Raw genomic sequence first — 19,761 nt, forward strand, 5'->3', positions numbered from 1 at the left:
TTGGTACTCTGGCTTCAAGAAAAGAGACAAAGGCAGGTGGTGGTGGCATACTTTTAATCCCAGCACTTGGGAGGCAGAAAACAGGTGGATTTCTATGAGTTCAAGACCAGCCTCATCTACAGAAAGAGTTCCAGAACAGCCAGGAATACACAGAGAAACCCTGTCTCAAAAAGAAAAGAGTCCTCGGTCCATTTAGTGTGTATGACCAGCCAGCTTGTATGAAAGCTGAGTATTTTTCTCTAGAGCCTAAAAATAATATCCTAAGGAATTCATTTTTAAATGTGCCATGCCCTCAGCATAAATTAAACCAGACAGGGAAGACCTCAAATGCCTTTGAAATATCTTCACATAAAAAAGAAAAAGGCAGAAACCACAGATTTCACTTAGACTCCCCATAATGAGGCATTTTATTGCATGTGTGTGTTTGGTTTGTTTTTTTCTGTAGGGAAGGGACGTAAGAGTTGTTGATAGTCCACTCAAGCCACAGCATCCTGTGAGGGGCTCTGTTATAGAACAATAAGTTGGTTAACATGATTACAGCAGTCAGACAAACAAGATGGGGGTTGGAGAGACACAAGCATTGACCCAGTGTCTTACAATTAACACTCGGAAAACTCCAGGATCAAACCTAGGACTGTTCAATTTTACTACATCATTACCCCTCTTGTAAAATTTCACTTACTTTTTTTTGGCCACGTATTCTGTCACTTCAGGATACTATCCTGCCTATGTCCTGCTTCCTTTTACTAACAGAAAAGAAAAAGCAAATGTCATAAAGAAGTCAGATGAGTTGAAGAATTCTCTAAAGAGTCTGTATTAGTTTAGCTGTGTGTCTCTGTGGGGGCATGTGCATATACATGCAGATCCCCTTGGAGGTCAGAAGAGGGAGTCAGATTCTCTGAAGCTTGAGTTACAGGTTGTTGTGTATTGATGAATGTGGGTTCTGGGGATGGAACTAGAGCCCTCTGGAAGAGCAGTTTATGCTCCTAATTGTTAGGTCAACATTCCAGGTCATTGATGAAGTTTTAGAAACTCTGTCTGGCCAGGAGATCATATTGTATAGACTGCTTGGAGCTCCTGTCATATTTTAATGATGTACCTGCCACCCAATGTCATCAATATCATCAATCAACAGTTTTTGTCCCCTTTAGACTTCTAGTACAATTGTAGTGATGTTTGATGAAACAGCCATTTAATTAGCAACAGGACTAATACCAATATTAATATTATTAATAATCCTAAGTCTAAAATCAGATAAACTTGCCTGAGCTCATACTGTATGCACTAGTGTGTGTGTTTCTTTGTGTGTTTCTATATGCAACATGTATATGTGTTTTTCTGCATGCTTATGTATGTGTAGTTGCATGTGCCCATGTGTGTGGAGGCCAGAGAGGTTGGTATCAGGGGTCTTCCTCTATCATTTTTCTGTTTCTGTTTCTTTGCTTTTTCCTTTCTTTCTTCCTTCCTTCCTTCCTCCCTTCCTTCCTTCCTCCCTTTCTCCTTCCCTCCCTCCTTCCCTGTCTCCTTCCCCCTCCTTCTCTCCCTCCTTCCTTTTATCCTTCTTTCCCTCCTTTCTTTTTTTCTTCCTTTCTTTCAGACTTTCACTGAACCTGGAGTTCACTGACTCCAGTAGACTTTCTTGTGAGCCCACAGGATGCTTCCATGTCTATTGTTCCAATGTTGGGGCCACAGGCTTGTACACTGTGGCTGGCTTTTCACATAGGTGTTGGGAATCTGAACTGAGTTATCCAGTTCTGTGTGTGCTTCTTATAGACACTGTACAAAGACAGGTATGACATCTTAAAGGAACCTAGGAGGCTATGACAAGATAACTTCCATTTTCACTTTTTCACAAAAGAGAACTAAGACTTGGGTAGGTTGACTTGCAAAGGATACATACACAGGAAGTGACAGAACTGGGCTTGCAGCCAAGTCTCTTGGTTCCCAGGACTTGAGCTCCTGCATCCTCCAGCTGCTGGATTGGAGAGATGAGTTCCAAGGTAGCTTTCTTCTCACCATCTGCCCAGCTGGACTGCTGGCTTGCTTGGCTTCTGTGGCACAGTTTAGCTGCTCTGGGTGTGTTAGTTTCTCATTTCATAATTTTCAGACCTGAAAAACAAATCACCCTTTAAGAAAACAGCATACAGTCACCAAGTTCCAGAACCCAGAACTTGGACAAACAGATGTATTTCTAACATTTTGTTGTTATTTTTGTTGTTATTGCTATTGTTGTTGTTATTGATTGGGGGATTGCATCTAGCACCCCCTATGCACTAGACAAATTTTTCACCATGAATCTATATCCCCAGCCTGTCTTTAGATCCTGGAGGTTAGCCAAACTCATACATGCATGGCGGACAATGAAGGAAAAGAAAACCAGACTGCTTTGTATTGACAATTGTATTCTCTATGGAGCATTCATTCTGGAAAATATTTATCACTGCAGAGTAAGGGCTGACATTGCTTGTGGATACGCTGTGAGATGGATCTTTTTTTTTTTTCAACACAGTCTAATCTAATTCTTACATTTCCTAGGGTAAACTGAGTCTTGAGGAAATGAAGCAATCTAGCTACATTCAATACTTGGTGGCACCTTTTAAATTTTGACTGTAAAATCCATGCTGTTTTGATAAAACTGAATTATTACTTAGGATGCTCACAGGGTAGTGCCTGCTGAGGTTGAGAGTTCTTTGAGTTCTCTCTGATGCCACATGATTAAGGATAACCTAAGTTACTCCCTCGTGTCTGAGGCCTATGACTCTTTGGAACACTCTTTATTCTTCCTTTATTATTTTTTTTTGTGAATATGTTTATTGTTTTGAGGATAAGCACTTTCCCTGCTTGCCAATTGGTCTCCTTTTCTCACTGACCCATGATTTAAGTACTAGTATATTTTAAAGTCAAAAACATAGAGTAAAATGCTATGACAGGAGCTGATGTAAAAATGATAGATGTATAGTTTTAAATTATTAAAAGATACAAAATAATAAGTTTAACAGAAAGATAGTCTCAGAAGTAAGCTAGAAACCAACTTAAAATTTGCTTGGATGTAAGTGACTTTGAGGAATTGGCTAGATATATTGACTTTAATCCCTAGACTGAATGATCCTCATGGTCACATTCTCCAACTATTTATGTCATCATCCTTGCATGAGTGTTAATTGATTACACATGATACCATAAAGTCAACACATATTGAACAGCTATTATGAACTATTTAGTTTGAATAGCCCAGAGGAATAGGTACATGGATCTTAATATTTTATGCAGGAATAGAAGGAGACAAGCAGAAATTCCTACCTAATGAGCCATAGACCTGCTTTCAGTCACTGGGCATATGCATTGGCTGGAACCATTGGCTTTCCTTATTCATGAATGAAAGGGCTAAGCACCCAGTGCTATGATTTGTTTGCAACTTTTTTGAGTGGTATAGACAAGATCAGGTTGAACTTGTTCTAGACATAGGAGACCATTCTTCTACAACATCTTTAAATAGGGAACAGTTGTATTTGGGGTGAGGGCAAGGTCGTCCTCCTAGATCACACCCACAAGATGGTCATCTATGCTCAGTGAAGCAAACCTTCTGATTACTTCTTCCTATATGCGTACACCTAACATAGTGTCTGGGTAGGTTTTGTCAGTGCCATTCATTCAAGAGTAGTGCCCATGAAAGTGTCTGACATCTGAAATAGAAGAAAGGGGACCACAGAAAATTTAGGAACTTTGTATAAGATCAGACAACACATGTTAGTCCTAAGATCTAAAATGAATGACATCACTTTCCAAAGTTAGTGTTCCTCATAACTATTTGGTTCCTATATATATTCACAAATAAGTATGTACTGACATTTTCTAGGAGATAATTTTACTACATATTGTATATATATATATATGTATATATATACAATATATGTATGTACATACATATATTGTATATATATACATATATATACAAATATATATTTTGTATTAAGTATTCTATATGTAAAGTATGAAATATACTATATATACTATATATACTATATATCTAAAGTATAATATATACTATATATTATATAAAATATACTATGTAGAGAAATTCTAAAATAGCATATATTTTATTAAATAAGATAGGCAGTGCAATGTTGAAATACATTGTACTCATCAAATGCAAATTAATGTAACTTGTGAGATACTGTAGCATATAAATGTGAGGAACAAAGATTGGGGTTAATAAAAGAAGTTGATAACAGTACATTTTGAAATTAAGATGTATTTTCTCATAGGAATCTTGGAGTAGATTCCAGGAAGAAAATGTGATTCTGTTCAGTCAGATGCAAGGAAGAGGGTTGATGGGTCATGGAAAAATTGTTTTTGTCCATAAAAAAGTGATTCTATTCAGTCAAATAAAGAAAAGAGTGTGGTTGGATCATGGGATAATTAACTTTAATTTGCAACTTGATACAACCTGGAATCATCTGGGGACAGAATTTCAATGAAGAGATTGTCCATATTGGGTTGGTAGACATGTCTGAGGGGAGATTGTTTTAATTATGTCAGTTGATATGGGAGGTACCAGACCCTTGTGGGAGGCATCATTCCTTAGGCTAGAGGATCAGTTTGCATTTGTCAGTGGTGGCTCAGACTAAAATGAAGGTTACAGGTTAGAAAGTTAAATATGTAGATAGAAGCAGAATTTGAGACTTTTGATGCCATCTGTGCAAGACAACTAGTGTACACTACTTTAACAGCAATCCACGAAGAGAGATAAGGTCAGCATCAAAAGTCCCCTGAGGATACTGAAACATCAGAGCTTGATCACTGTGTGAGGGAACACTGAATCACTGCATATGGAAAACTGAGAAGGTGTTGTCATCTATTGGGACAGGGCACTAGAGAACGAATAAGCTGTTGAAGAGAACAGAGGGGTAATTAATCCCGTTGTTGACTCATTGAGTTCAAGTGTTTATGAAATATGGAGCCAACTCCAAGCCTTTAGGTTGACCATATATGACTGAAACATTCATAAATTCATTTCTTAGTAAAACATAAAATGTTCTCCTATGTCAGTGCCAATAAAATAATGAAGCACTAAGTTTTAACAACTATGTGCATCTTGAAAAATGGAAATGCTTCTCTACAATAAAGCAGGCCATCCATGCACTTAATTTATTTATTTATTTTTATAATTAATATATTTTTGTCACATTTAGTGCAGCCATGCACATGCCTGCACTTGCATGGGAGTATGTATGTGCATGTGTGTGTATGTGACTGTGTACAATGGTGCACATGTGGAGGTCAGAGAAAATCTCTCAGGAGTCAGTTCTCTCTTTCTTCCACATAGATCCTAATGCTCAAACTCAGTTTGACAGGATTGGCAGCAAGCATCATTACCCAATGAGCCCTATTTTTCACATTTTTTTAACTATCTTCTTCACATTGAATCTAATTCATGTGCCTACTAAAGTTGTAGACTCAAGCTGTCCTGTGATTATTTCAGAGAACATGGCTATTGTGAGACCCACACATACTTTTTTATTGCCCTCTGCCTGAACAAGTTAGAGCAACAACTGATTATGAAGAGATGCCGGGTGTGTGGAAAACCCTTATCAAAGAGCCTGCTCCACTTTAATGTCAGCAAACCTGAAGTTGTCTCCTGAGTAATGAAAGAAGCAGAAGCTAAATTTTATGACATCAAAGGGAAAGTATAAATTTTAGATAATGTTGGCCCCTGCAGTTGTGAGCGCATTTATAGATCCAGAGAAGAGATGGGTGGAAGGATGTGAGTGATGGAAGGCAGGAAGGAAAAGAGAGTTAAGCCTTTGATGATTATATGAGGGGATACTATGTGTTCCAAAGACAAGTACCGGGGTGTAAATAAAATCAGGGATTGGAAAATTGCTGGGTGAATGTATTGGGCATATCCTAAGGGAGTGGGAATTAGACCACAGGAGGTGGTGTTCATAATTCTGCCTGATTTGCTTCAGCAATTGTCCTTAGTCTGCACTTAAAATTCCTTGCCTGCAATCTTGAGTAAAGATTCTTATTTTGTGGCCCATAGTCTTTTCTTATTGCTTGTCTACAGAATAAGAATATCCAACTGTTTAGCCATATTGAACTAATTTCTGTTGCTGCGACATGCCATAATTTCATGGTTTTTCTAGCCCCAGGGGCTTTGCATGATGCCTTTAGCAATTGCTCCGTACTCTGCCTTCATTCTTCCACTAAGATAATTACCTTCCCTCAGCGAGTAATAGGTGCTCTCAACTTCCCTGATATGCCACTTTCAGACCTAGGGATGTTTTCAACTGTCACAAAGCAGTCTTTCTTCTCCACAGTGTGTCCTCATTGTCCTGGTGCACAACAGGTTCCTCTTTCTGTCATCAATCTTCTGGGTAGACAAATGAGTGGATGGAGGCATTTTGGTGAGCCTTGGGTAGGCTTTCCCCATCAACCAAGCAGCATGTCCAACCTCTAACAGTAAGGAATAAGACACTGGGAGAATCAAATGAGAAGACTTGATAAGAAGAAACAGAAAAATACTGTACTATGGTATTTAATGGCTTAAATATTGACTATGTGAGAGAAAATTATGGGTTTTATTCATTGAAGAGAACATAAGTCAATCACTATGAAGTTCATGCTAACTTTAAAAAAATAGAAATGCACATTTAATAATGCCCTAAACACTGAAAGCTGGAATTATACACTGTGAGCTAGCTTCTGTTGTTGTAATAGACATGAAACCATCAACCTAAGAAGGGGAAAGGGTTGCTCTGGCTCATTTGGAAGTTTGATTCACAATCTACTGGCTTGTTGATTTGAGGCCTGGGGTAAAGCAGTACTTTGTTATAACAGCATGTGGTAAAGCTGTTCATTTCATAGTTGGGGTATGAATAAAAGAGAGAAAAGGAAGAGACAGAGACTCCACAGTGCCTTTTGAAGCATGCTGAAAGACTGGCTATTAGACTGTATTTCTTACTTTTTCCACCATTTCCTACTGCATTAGGAGCAAGGGGCAAGCCTTGACTACATAGACCTTCAGAGGACACTTAAAATCCAGAGTATAATAAAGTCATCAGTAGATATCAGCTTCCCAAGGTGAAAATAATACTTGTCTTAGTCACTGTTCTATTCCTGTGAAGAGACTCCATGACCAAGGCAACTCTTATAAAAGCATTAATTTAATTGTGGGCTTGCTGACAGTTCCAGAGGGTTAGTGCATTATCATCACAGCAGAGGCATGGCAGGAGCAGGGCAGCCCTAAGGGAACAGTAGCTGAGAGCTGCATCCTGACCCTCAAGAAGAGAGAACACTGGGCCTAATGTATGCTTCTGAAACCTCAAAGCCCATCCTTTGTGACTCACTTCCTCCAACAAGGCCACACCTTCTAATCCTTCTCAATTGGTGCCACTCCCTGGACTAAACATTCAAATCTATTGGCCCTATTGAGGATATTTTTACTCAAACTGCCATAATCCTCAAAGAAAGCAAGGTAGTAATTTTTCTGCTTTAAGGAGTCTATCTCTACAATCATGTGCCTAGCTAGGACAGACAAGTAAAAGCAGTTCATTTATGAAAAAAGAAATTTATAATTGAATTAAATACATATTTATTGAGCAAGTTTATCATGATAACTGCTGAAAGTTTGACCAGGTAGCTTAGACACAGCTACTTATCTAACTGTTCATCCATAAGACATAGCTGAAGGATCCTATTTTGTGTCAAATTTAAAAGGAAGCTAGCTTCTGGTGATCCCGAATTTGAGTCGACGAATTCTCTGATATTTGTAAAGTGTTCATACAGTTCTAATATTTTTACTTGGCAAGTAACGTTCTGTCAGTGCTGCCACACAGTGTAACACAGTTAGCATTACAATACTAGAAGAAAGAAGAAAGCTATGGAAGTCTTCAGAAGTGTGTGCAGAGTTCAGACGTAATTGAGAAGGCTCCTATCATCTCACAACAGAAACATTTAGCATCAATAGAGGTATCTACCCTTCAAAACATATCAAATATATGTAAGTGAAGGGGTTCAAGACGTGTATATTTAAAGGTATATTTTGATTTTTGAAAGTTATGTGTGTGTTTCAATGTGCATGTGGGTAGTGGCCATGGAGGCCAGGAGAGGAAGTTGGATCCCTTGGAGCTGAAGTTATAGGTGGTTGTTAGTGGTTAGGTATGGCTGTGAGAACCAAATTTGGAACTTCGGCGAGAGGACAAACCTTAACTGTCGAGACATCTCTATAGATCACACTTACATAATAGAAGTACTACATTCTCTTCCCCCCTTCTCTCCCCCCCCCATGTGTGTATGTGTGTGTGCGTGTGCGTGTGTGTATGTGTATGTTTGTGTGTGTCGGAGGACATTTTGTGAGAAATAATTTCCTCATTCTACCATGTGCGTCCCATGGTCTGAATTCAGGTCATTGGGTCATCAGTTCATCAGGTTTCTCATGAAGCCCTTTACTTACTATCTTGCTGGTCCCATAATAATAATTTTTACTAGCTCTATTAGTCACATATGAGAGACATTAAGGTAACCACTTCTTATTTTGAAAGCTAATAAAATAAAAGCTATGTTTCTTTCATAATATCCAGAATATTCTATAATATTCAAATACAACAGAGAATGTTTCCTTTTTCCTTTTAACCAGGAGATAGTATTAAAAATATGATAGTATTAAAAACATGCTCATTTGGCAACCTTGGATAAGTGAATGGATCACAGTAATTACAAATATTTGAAAAAAAATAAATGACTTTCTTTTTGGTATGTTGAGTCAGAACAGCTTTTATTGGATTAACTTGATGCCCATAACAAGTAAATATACTTGTTATATATATTTATATATATATATATATACTGCCTCAGAGCTCTGAAATTCATTTCAAAGCAGGTAGAAACTTGAAAGCATTGGATTCTATAAAGCCAAGAAGCACATTCTAGGAGATTCATATTCAACTGGCAATTTTCTAAGGACAAGCAGAAAGTTTATCAGCCATTGCAGACTTAGAAGATAGAGGCCAGAGATCCAGGTCTCCAGAGAGGCTATAAATTGAGAAGGGAATTGCCAAAAGAAGTTATCAATGGAGAGCTCCAGCTGCCTCCTGCTCTCAGTCCTTGGCTGATTTTGGAACATTGTATATCTAAGATGAGATACCTAGGGGAGAGCAGGATATGCAGAGGATACAGTTTTTGAGCCTTATAGCATCCATATAGTGTTAGGAATGCCACTTTTAAAGTTCAAGTCCTGCCAGTTAGAGGAACAGTTAAACACATTGAGCTTTGAACTGGAAGACCAGTGACATTGACTGAGAAGCACTGGCTATACTTGAGGATCAATGGTTAACTCCTAGGAGTACAGAAACCCACAGGCAGGTCATAACATGGTTATGGTGACCTGCTTGAAATGGTTAATTCCTGTGGGCTATTTCCATTTTCTTCCTCAATGCCAACCTTTCAGTCTTCTCCATCTCCCACGGGGACTCATTCACTATCTTTCATTTCCTCGCCTGACCTCCATTCATCTATGTGTTTAGCTTAGATATCTTAACAGCAGAGATATACCTTGTTGCCAATGTAATTTAAATATGTCTAGCCCAATCCTTTCTGTAACTCTGCTTTCATATACCATTTATAACTTGAAAGTACTCCTGGGCTCAGTAAGTAGATTAGTGTCTTTCACTTTAGATTGGGGGACTTTTGCGGACAGGATGTGATCACTGTTGAAATAGTGGCTTCCATGGTGATATGTGGCATAATCTATGTGTAATGAAAATTTATAAATAGATGAATGAACAGTATTTTTATATAGTTTCTAGAGAGATGGCTCTGTGGTTAAGAACATAGACAGCTCCTTCAGAAGTTCCGAGTTCCTTTCCCTGCATCCATATCAGGAGGCACACAGTTGCCTGTAACTCCAATTCCATGGCATCTGCTACCCTCTCTGGCCATTGAGGGCACTGCATTTATGTGCATAAACCTAACACAGACAAATACACATAATTAAAAATAAATCTTTAAAGATATTTTCATATAAACTAAATCATGAGATAGTGCATAAAAGCAAATTCATTACATTCAAAATGTAACAGTTGATTAAAGGAGAGAGACATCATTGAGGTGAATACATGATTGTAGATATTCTTATCAAAATGGTATGACTGTCATCCATGTTGAGACCTTGTGGTACTTCCGTTTGATCTCCAGAGAACCTTTGGTAATAAGAGACATGATATTTAATCTCTTCATCTTCCATGTTAGGACAAAAAGTATGGAGGTGACTTTGGCAACATTATAGAAGTTACCAATAAAACCCAAGACTGAAATACAATTTGTATCTTCCCACAACCCACTAAAATGGCCTTGCCAGAGCAAATGCTACTGGTTTCATCTATGCAGAAAGTGAGTTTCAGTGGATATTTAAGTACAGAAGTCATGTTTGGCACCTTAACCTATTGCTGACTTTACCTCCATTTATTTAGAGCCATGGCAGAGGAGTCACTGTGCTTTGTGGTTCTGTGTAGCACTTGTTTCTAATCCCCCTTCCGTTTTATGGTATTCATTTGAGTTGTTTTAGAAGTAGGAGTTCCTTAAATCATCCTTGGTTCCTTTATGCTTCTATGCAAAAATAGTATAACCCATTTCCTGTTGATTTCTTGAGTGCTTGGTCTCCAACCTGATTCAGTAATGCAGGTCTCAAGTGCCTATCCATCACCCTGCTGCTTGAATATCTCACTATGTAATAGTTTAACAGTGACTCCATTTGATTTATATTTCTTAGTTTAGTAATTCATGGATAATAATTCTCACATAAAGAAACAGTATGATCGCTGTTAAAAGCTGACTTCACTCTTAACCAAGAAGCACTTGGCCTATAGCCCCTTTCTCCAGCTCATAGAAGGTCTGTATTAATTTTATTCTTTGATCATGTGTGTGTGTGTGTGTGTGTGTGTGTGTGTGTGTGTGTCTGAGTATATGCACAGCTGGTTACAGATGCCCTTGAAGGCCAAATGTGGGTGTCAGATCCCCCTGGATCTGTAGTTAGTTGTGAGAAGCCTGACATGGTTTCAGTGATTCAAACAGGGTCTTCTGCAAGAAGTCTTAACTGCTGAGCTGTCTCTCCAGCCCCTAAAGATAAAATTCTTATTTGATTTATATTTTGGAGGGTAATTCTACCCTAAATGGATAGAAGACTTAATTATATTTTTCAAGAAGAATCCTTTCATGACCTTTAAATAAAATTAATTTTTTCTTATTGGAGGAATGATTTTCCAGTTCACGCATTTTCTATTCCGATCTTTCTCTTTTGAGTTTTTAGTCATCTGTCCTCATCAATAATGCTATGATTCATAGTGTAACTCGGAAAATCAATTTATCCTGAAGTATCTTTCTGGGAAAAAAATCTTTCCTACCTCTGCAACTTTCTTCAAGAACCAATTGTAGTATAAATAAATAAAATGCATTCATTTTCCCCAGTACAATTTAGTAGGCAATGAGGTTATTTGATTTCAGAAAATAGGTCTCTGTATCCTACATGTTCTTCTAGTCAAATCTTCTTGATGCTGTCACCTATGTCAGCCTCATGGGGGAAAACTGTGTTCTTGGGTGTCAAGTTAGGAGTCCACAGATTCTGATCCAGTGCCAACCTAGAAGAGCTCAAGATGTTGAATGTCTATGGAATACCCAAGGAAAAAAATTATCCAATTTGTTTATTTATAAAATTTATAAAAAAATTTAAAAACTACTTAGTGTGTTTCTCTGTGTGTGTACTGTGGCATGCTCATGGACAAAGATCAATTTGTAGGAGTCAGTTCTTTCCAAGTGGGTCATGGAGATTATTATATGTGGGCCATTTAAATTTGCAGAATCTTTATCTCCTGAGCCATCTTGTTGGTCCAGTTTGTTTTATTATGACTGGACCAAAGAGCTCAATTTGAAAAGTCACCCTCTTAGATATTTTTGTTGTTGTTGTTTAGTAATCCATTTAGGGTCAGGGGAGAAAATTGCTATCAAAAGTGACAGCCCTTTAAGATTAGAATGCTCAAACTTTTGGAGCGGGACTGGATACAGGGGTTAGGTAAGGAGAGTCAGCCATAGGAGAATACCTCAAAATGATAAGTGGCTTTGCACAGGAAGTATGCACAGGTAGAGAGAGTGTCTGCTGCTCAAGCAGGTGAAGCGTTTCTGCAGGTCAGTTGACATCCTTCTCAGAGGATATTGTAGATCGGCTGTCTTGTGCATCTTAGCACTGGGGACATTGCCCTGGTCCAGAAGCAAAGCTCTGAATGAAAGCATGAATAATTGCATCTCAGGGATGTGTGTCTTCTCATAGATGGTAAGGTTTTTGAAAAGTATAAAAGAGAGTGCTTTGTTTTCATGCAATGCTTCATCTGCCTCTGTGCTCGCAAAGAGCTCGACATAAATATGTGCTGAAGGAAGGCAGGTTGGGTGCCCATTTCAGGAGCATTTCTTCCCACGCAGCTCTGGTGAAAGATGTTAGTATATTTTATATTGGAAAGCTTTCTATTTCGTGGATGATTACATTTCTACATCATATAAGTAAAGCAGACCATATATGGAGTCACAAGGAGAATTGGTCTGGGCCTACAGTCCTTCTGAGTCTCGTCTTTCCTGAATTCTTGCTTTAAATTAAGCATATTTGAGATGGCAGTGTTCACTGAGGAGGATTCAGGTCACCAACAACTGCTTTGGTGAGTCAGCTAGAGGAAGAGCTGACAGAGAAAGAGCCATAGATTCCACAGCAGGCTCAAATCACTCTTTCTGCATAACCTGGCAATGATACTGATAACTGAAGAGCATCCCTGTGTATGTGTGTGTGTGTGTGTGTGTGTCCATGTATGGCATATGCATGTATGTGTCTATGTGTATGTGGTGTGTGTATATGTACATGTATATGTATGTGTGTATGTATAAACATATGTGAATGTGAGTGTGCGTGCATGAGTGTGCTCTTCAGAAACTCACTATGTTTTAAAGAATCAGAATCCCCCCAAGTATTTAATTATTTTGAGCAGCTCTTTTCCTGCTCAATATCCTAATAATAAATAATAGGCTAGCGTTAGCAGCAATGAGTGCTCATTGATTACTTGTTACTGTGTGGATAAACACTCATACAACAAACCTGTGGAGAATATGCTGTTAACTCTCATTTCATGCATGAAGAAGCAAGACAGAGAGGTTAAGTAATTTGCTTTGAGACAGAAAACAACCACCCCCACTATTATTGTTTGAATATGAGATGTCCCCCAGGCTTGTATCTGAGCACATGTTCCAATGCTGCTGGCAGTATCTATTCAGCTCTGTGGCAATTTTAGGAGGTACGGCCTGGCCAGCCAGAGTCTGCCACCAGATCCAGGCTTTTGAAAGTTTTATATGAGCCCCTGTTTTGCCTGCTCTCTCTGGTTCCTGGTCCCCCCAAAGTGCGAGGAGTTCTACTTCAAACTTCACTATCACAAATATACCCTTCCATGACATGCTAGAGACCTCTGAAAACAAGAGCCAAAATAAATCTCTCCTCTCGTATTTTATGTCTGTCAAGTATTTTTACCACAGGAACACAACCTGTCTCTAAAATTGAATGTAAAAACATTGTGGTGCCTTGCCCAGCAAAGATGCTTTGAAGATGCAATTCCTGGGCACTGCCTGTTTCTTTCAGGATCCCCTATGAAGTCATAGAAGATTCTTTTATGAGAGGGAGCAGCTAGGTTAAAGAAGAAGGTTTCAGATCTTTCTACCATTTGTTTTTATGTCTTCATTAGGGTTTCTGTTATAATAAAACAGTGATCAAAAGCAACTTGAAGTGGAATGGGAATGGGTTGGCTTCATGTATACTTCCACATTCCCATCCATGATCAAAGGACTTAGGGCAGGAAAATAAGGCAGGAACTGGAGACAGAACTGGAAGCAGAACTATGAAGGAACCTTGCCTCTGGCTTGTTCTCTGTGGCTTGCTAGGCCTGTTTTCTTATATGCCTCAGGACCACCTGCTATGTGGTATATAAGAGTACAGACTAAGTAGAAAACAGTGTGATGGGCCCTCCCACATCAATCACTAATTAAGAAAATACCACACAGGGTGGCCTATAGTCAGTCTGATGAAGGAATTTTTGCACCTGTCGTTTTTCTCTCCCCAGAAGACTCTTACCTTGTGTCAAGTTGATAAAAACAAAAAGACAACAAACAAACAAAGAAATAAACCCTGGAAACCTAATCAGAGTGTTTATTTATCATTATACAGTGCTTTGTGCTAATAGTTCAAAACTATATTTCACTGTCAGATGTTTGCATAAATAACTTTGCAAATGTAATAATAAAAAGGTGAATGATTGTCAGTGAGTGCAATATTTCATTAATATGAAAATGTCAGGGGTCATACTGGATTCCATCTTTATATTACATATGTGCTCTCCACCCTTTCCATCCTTCTGAGGAGCGTTGCTTATATGCATGTTAAATGTTTGAGGAGATTGTCACCAATATGCTCATTTCCCTATTTCTATACTCCCTTTTCCCCTCTCAGAGGAGGCTTGTTTCAAGGGACTTCACCTCTTCTGTCAGAGCATTGAATTATTTCTTGTCATAGTAGGTTCTCAATAATCTTTGATTTTTGTGACAGTAAATGTAAACATAATTGGGAAACTATCTAGGCTTTTTGAAATTAAATGCCTCAAGAGTTATCTAGTTGATGAAGAGAAGATATGAGGTTTAAAACTGTAGAGAGGCCAGGTTACACTGACAAGGCCCTGCTCAAGACTCAGATTTCTAGGTCTGACACCTGAGCAAGCTCTTTCTGAGCATCTTAGCCAGTTGGCCGTGTTTTCTCTACCAGCTACTCTCTGTAATGGTTTTACAGATGTATTTGTTCATCTCCTTTGGGTCTAAGTTCCAATTGCACATACTGATCTTCAACACTTTCCACCTAGCCTATAGCATTTAGTATCTCAGACATGGTAGACTGAGTATGTTTATAGTAAATGACTTCATTGATGTGCATAGCCATACACTTGTTAAGTCCAAAGTAGGTAAAGGTCAGAGAGGATGACAAGTGAATTGAGTTGAGGGATAAAACATTGCCCCGTTGCTTTTGGCATCAATTGTCCAAGATTTCTTTTTTTTTTTTCCACTACCTTATTTTGCTGATGGAAGTATTCCAAGCCCCAAAGCTTGAGGTGCCATGGAAGATGGATACAACCATTATAATGTAATAATAACAATAGTGAAAAAGAGAGAGAGAGAAAAGAAATAGTAAGCTAAAGTAACATGGATGGTTTTTATGGGGGAAAAATCTCTTGGTAGCTAATTCCAAAAATAGTCTTTATCTAAAATAAAATCATTACTCTGATAGTTGCCTCTAAGCAATACATTAAGTCAGAGATAACTGCATTGCTCCAAATGTGTCAGCATTTAAAGTCTATCTGGCTGAAATTTTTCTTAATTTATTGCCATATAGTAATGGTAGAAAACATCATTTGTGTTTGACAAAGAGTTACGTTTTAGCCTCGCACATTCATTCAACTATATAACAAGGAATGATTGTTTGGCTAACATTATTCTTTCTAAGGAATGTGATGTTTATTCATGTGTACTTGGTGAATGAATTCTTTATAAGCATATTAACAAGTTGTAAAAAAAACAAAAACAAAAACAAAAAAAACCCAATCAGACCCCTGAGTCTTTAGCTTTGTAGAATAGTGGAAAAATATAGGAGGTTGGTGGTGGTGGGGTGATTAACAGTTTCTGGGGTGCAGTGGTTAGGCTGAATCAAACACATATTTGGGCATAGAAGTAACTATAATAATTTCATCAATGAAATATGGTGAATAAGCTATGTCATGTTGTCGAGTGAAAGACGTCAGCTGACACATTTAAAAAAATGTGCCTTATTTGATTGGAGTTCCCTTCATTTATTATATCAGTATACTCTCAAGAGTAATTGCTTTAAAATATCTTTGACTGGTGAAACAGAAAACACAGCAAGGGTTCCTGAACATTATAGGTTTCATTTATGTCTTTTTGGGGTACAACTGATTTTGACAGATGTACTATTATGTTACTAGTCTAACATGACATCTTTTAAAAGATGAACTGAATATGAGTGAGCTTGACAATGAGTAGGTAAGACACTGTCAGAAAGCTGAAAAACAGGTTGATGTCAAAGTATGGCATAAATGCAATAGTATAAACCCTATAATACCATTAGGCTGATGTCTTTCTAATGATGCCTTTGAGAAGGCAGAAAATAGCCTTGTCCTTAAACACTATCACTTAGTCATGGAAATAATATAATAAGACAGAGCACAAGGCCAATTTAATATGTGCTTGAAAGGGTATTATATATACATGCATGTATGGATAGGTGGATGCTGTCTTTGATAGATACAGCACATGTGTGGAAGAATTTTGAGATATTCAACCCCCCTTTTTTTTCTGGAGCTTCCTCTCCCCCACTCCAAATTAATTTCAACAGTCCAAGACCATTATTAAACTATTGATCATTTTTAAAATATGTATTATAAAGTGATTACATGCATACATATTCATTGTAATCATTTTCTGATTTTTTTTCCTTTTGTAGAGTAAGACTAGCTTTTAGTAACATAAGAAAATTTGAGGCATGCATGTAAAGAGTATTTCTAAATCATGAATTTCGTGAGTAGTTAAAAGGATTCAAATAGAATTGAATCAATTTGGGGTTTTGATGTTATGAGATATTTGTTGGTCTGACATCACACACACACACACACTACAATAGTTACCATTTTTCAGTGTAAACCATATTTAACCATACAATGATGGCATTCACTATCTTTGTCCCTAGGGTCGGTTGTGATTGATCTTGATGGAAAAAGTTCCCTCCTCTACAGATTTGATCAAAACTCCTTGAGTCCAATAAGAGATATCATTTCTTTGAAATTTAAAACCATGGAGAGCGATGGGATCCTACTGCATAGGGCAGGGCCTGCTGGAGATCATATCACATTGGAGTTAAGAAGAGGAAAGCTCTTCTTACTTATTAATTCAGGTAAATCTACTTGGTGAGGCTCTTGGAAGGTCTGATCATTGCTTTTCACTTATGTAACTTGACGTTTTCATAGCCCACTTCTTGTAACATCTTAAGTACCTTATTTTCCCATTGAAGGACTTGCATGTATGACCAGTGTTCATAGGATTCATGTTTGCAAACTGCACAAACCCACTTTGACTGCTCTTCCCATAACTCTGGTGGAGCTCCACAGTTATTTCCTAGCATCATAAAGAATGGGATGGGTCATTGAAAAATATTACAGCAGTAAAAATAATGAGCTTGTAGCAAAGATAAAATTTACATAGAAAATGAGCTTGCAATGGGTAATAATAATAGAAAGAATTAACAGTGGAGGAAATTACAGCAAGGTTGAGAGATCATTATAATCAAGCTGGAGGTAAATCCACATCAGTGTTCAGGATGGCACACATAGAGGAAGGTTACAAATTACTGTCAGTGATATTGATCCATCAAATAGAAGCTCCCCACCCCGTTTAACTGGATCACAGGACTTTTATTTATTTATTTATTTCTTCTAGGTGAAGCTAGACTGACCTCTAGTTCCACCCTGATCAACCTCACACTGGGCAGCCTGCTGGATGATCAGCATTGGCATTCTGTGCTCATCCAGAGACTGGGAAAACAGGTCAACTTTACAGTGGACGAGCACAGGCATCACTTCCATGCCCAAGGAGAATTCAATTACCTGGATCTTGATTATGAGGTGTGGTGGTTACATTTCAATTAATACAGATTTGATGATGTACGTGTAGTTTAATTTCCTAGCGAAAAAAAAATGCTATAAAAGCATACCTTCAGAGTAAATCTGCACGCTGATGAGGCATTCCCATGGATGTCTAACTCACTTTCACACCGAACTTGAGGTTCATCATTTATTATATATTTATATGGATCATTATATCACATGACCATTCACTCACCTGACATGCATTCTCACTGTACTTCATGTGTAGATCATGTTTTCAATGATGAGCTCTCCTTGCTGCATGCAAACCTAGAATGCATGATATGACTTCCTTGTGTTCTACTCCTGAGAAATGCATATCTATGGAAGACTAGAACAGAAAACAGATTAATTCGTTAATGTCTAACTTAAATATGCAAATAGCAGTGTGTGCTACGAACATATACAAAATAAACTATCATAATTAGGAACCTTATTAAATAGCCCAAGTTCTACTGTGAATATAAAAGTGTATTTTTCTTCATTAAGCAATAAATAACCAAACCAGGTGTGATTAGCAACTTGGAAGAATAATTAAACTGTCACCCAAATGAAGACTGAATGCACATAAATTTGTTTTTAAAAGTCAGTATGTTAATTTTTTTCTATGTGCGGTATTGTAAAGTTATCTACAGGATGATTATTGCTATAATTGCTTATCATAATTATTTAAACAGGTTATCATAAAATCACTAAACAATATTATTGATGCCATTTTTCTTTCTAAGATCAGCTTTGGAGGGATCTCAGCACCTGCAAAATCAGTGTCCTTGCCATACAAACATTTTCGTGGATGTTTAGAGAACCTCTTTTATAATGGAGTAGATGTCATTGGCTTGGCCAAGCAACACAATCCTCAGATCATCACCATGGTAAGAACCTCCAAGTGAAGGAATGAGGAAAATGTGTCTTTTCCAAATAAAATTGCTCCATTTAAGAATCTCATTGAATATGTTTTAGACTTGGATCTTCTTTAAAATCTCTCTCTTGTTAACAGTAAACACAGAGGAGCTTAATTCTATTTGTTGGAGTTATAATTCACAAACCACAAGTGTCTTTCATATACTTATTTTCATTAATTAATTAATTTGTGTTTTGAGACAAGGTTTCTCTGTGTAGCCCTGGCTATCCTGGAACACCCTCTGTAGACCAAGCTGGCCTCAAAATCACAGAGATCCACCTGCCTCTGCCTCCCAAGTATTGGAGTTAAAGGCATGCACCACTACCACCTGACCATATATTTCTTTTTATATGAAATAAATGTATGATGGATTTTTCTTGGGGAGAGAACACACACACACACACACACACACACACACACACACACACTCCTGTACCACCTCACCCCAGAAAGGAAACTCATGACAGAGCTAAGTAATATGTGGACCAAAGTCCAACTTGGTTAACTAATGAGTTTCTAATGAGGCCATGAACAGGAGTATAGGTAGTACCAGGTTACTTACACAAGCAAGGGTGACTCAAAAGCAGCCGCATCACAGGTAAAGCCACCCCAACACAGATGATGAGTCACAAGGCTGCAACTCTAGAGTTCTCTCCTCACAGGTTGGTTGGTCAGACTCCTCCCTAGCAGTTGTTTATGACATCTATAATTCCAGGGAAGAGCCTTCCAGAATTTTCTAAGCTTCAGCTATCTAAGATATGTGGTGTTTTGTTTGCTTGAATTTCATGAGCCAGCCCTTCTCTTTCTTAGATGGAATGGTTTAATTTGGAAAAAAACTGTGCTACATAAATTAAAAAATAGTATGAAAAATATTTTAAAATTCTATTGTGATAATGATTTTAATTTTGCTGTGGCTGTTTCAGTTTTGTGGAGATATTATTACTCTCAGTAGATTATCTATCTCTATCAATCATCCATCCATCTATCTATCTATCTATCTATCTATCTATCTATCTATCTATCTATCTATCTAATCTATTTTGTTTCTTTAAGAAGTTATTGCCTGACCAGCTCATTGGATGA

At 37.8% G+C, this 19,761-nt stretch overlaps 1 protein-coding gene and 1 long non-coding RNA gene across 5 annotated transcripts in view; one reads left to right on the plus strand and one right to left on the minus strand.

Moving 5' to 3' along the window:
* Positions 1-19,761, plus strand: part of Cntnap4 (contactin associated protein family member 4) — a 353,495-nt gene that overhangs the window by 159,080 nt on the left and 174,654 nt on the right. For all 3 annotated transcript variants that reach the window (XM_031341494.1, XM_031341492.1, XM_031341493.1), the window contains exons 5-7: positions 16,826-17,029; positions 17,572-17,756; positions 18,506-18,649. In XM_031341494.1, the coding sequence (XP_031197354.1) occupies positions 16,826-17,029; positions 17,572-17,756; positions 18,506-18,649 (533 nt within the window). The remainder of the gene's footprint in view (positions 1-16,825; positions 17,030-17,571; positions 17,757-18,505; positions 18,650-19,761) is intronic.
* On the minus strand, positions 378-19,325 carry LOC116070221. 2 transcript variants are annotated; one of them, XR_004110312.1, is made up of 5 exons: positions 19,241-19,325; positions 17,974-18,108; positions 6,220-6,477; positions 1,897-2,109; positions 378-491 (listed from the first exon to the last, which is right to left on the minus strand). It is a non-coding gene; the product is annotated as an uncharacterized LOC116070221 (long non-coding RNA). The 2 variants fall into 2 exon arrangements; XR_004110311.1 differs by having other exon boundaries at positions 378-503.

Source organism: Mastomys coucha, unplaced genomic scaffold, assembly GCF_008632895.1.
Source record: "Mastomys coucha isolate ucsf_1 unplaced genomic scaffold, UCSF_Mcou_1 pScaffold22, whole genome shotgun sequence".
Classification (NCBI taxonomy): domain Eukaryota; kingdom Metazoa; phylum Chordata; class Mammalia; order Rodentia; family Muridae; genus Mastomys; species Mastomys coucha.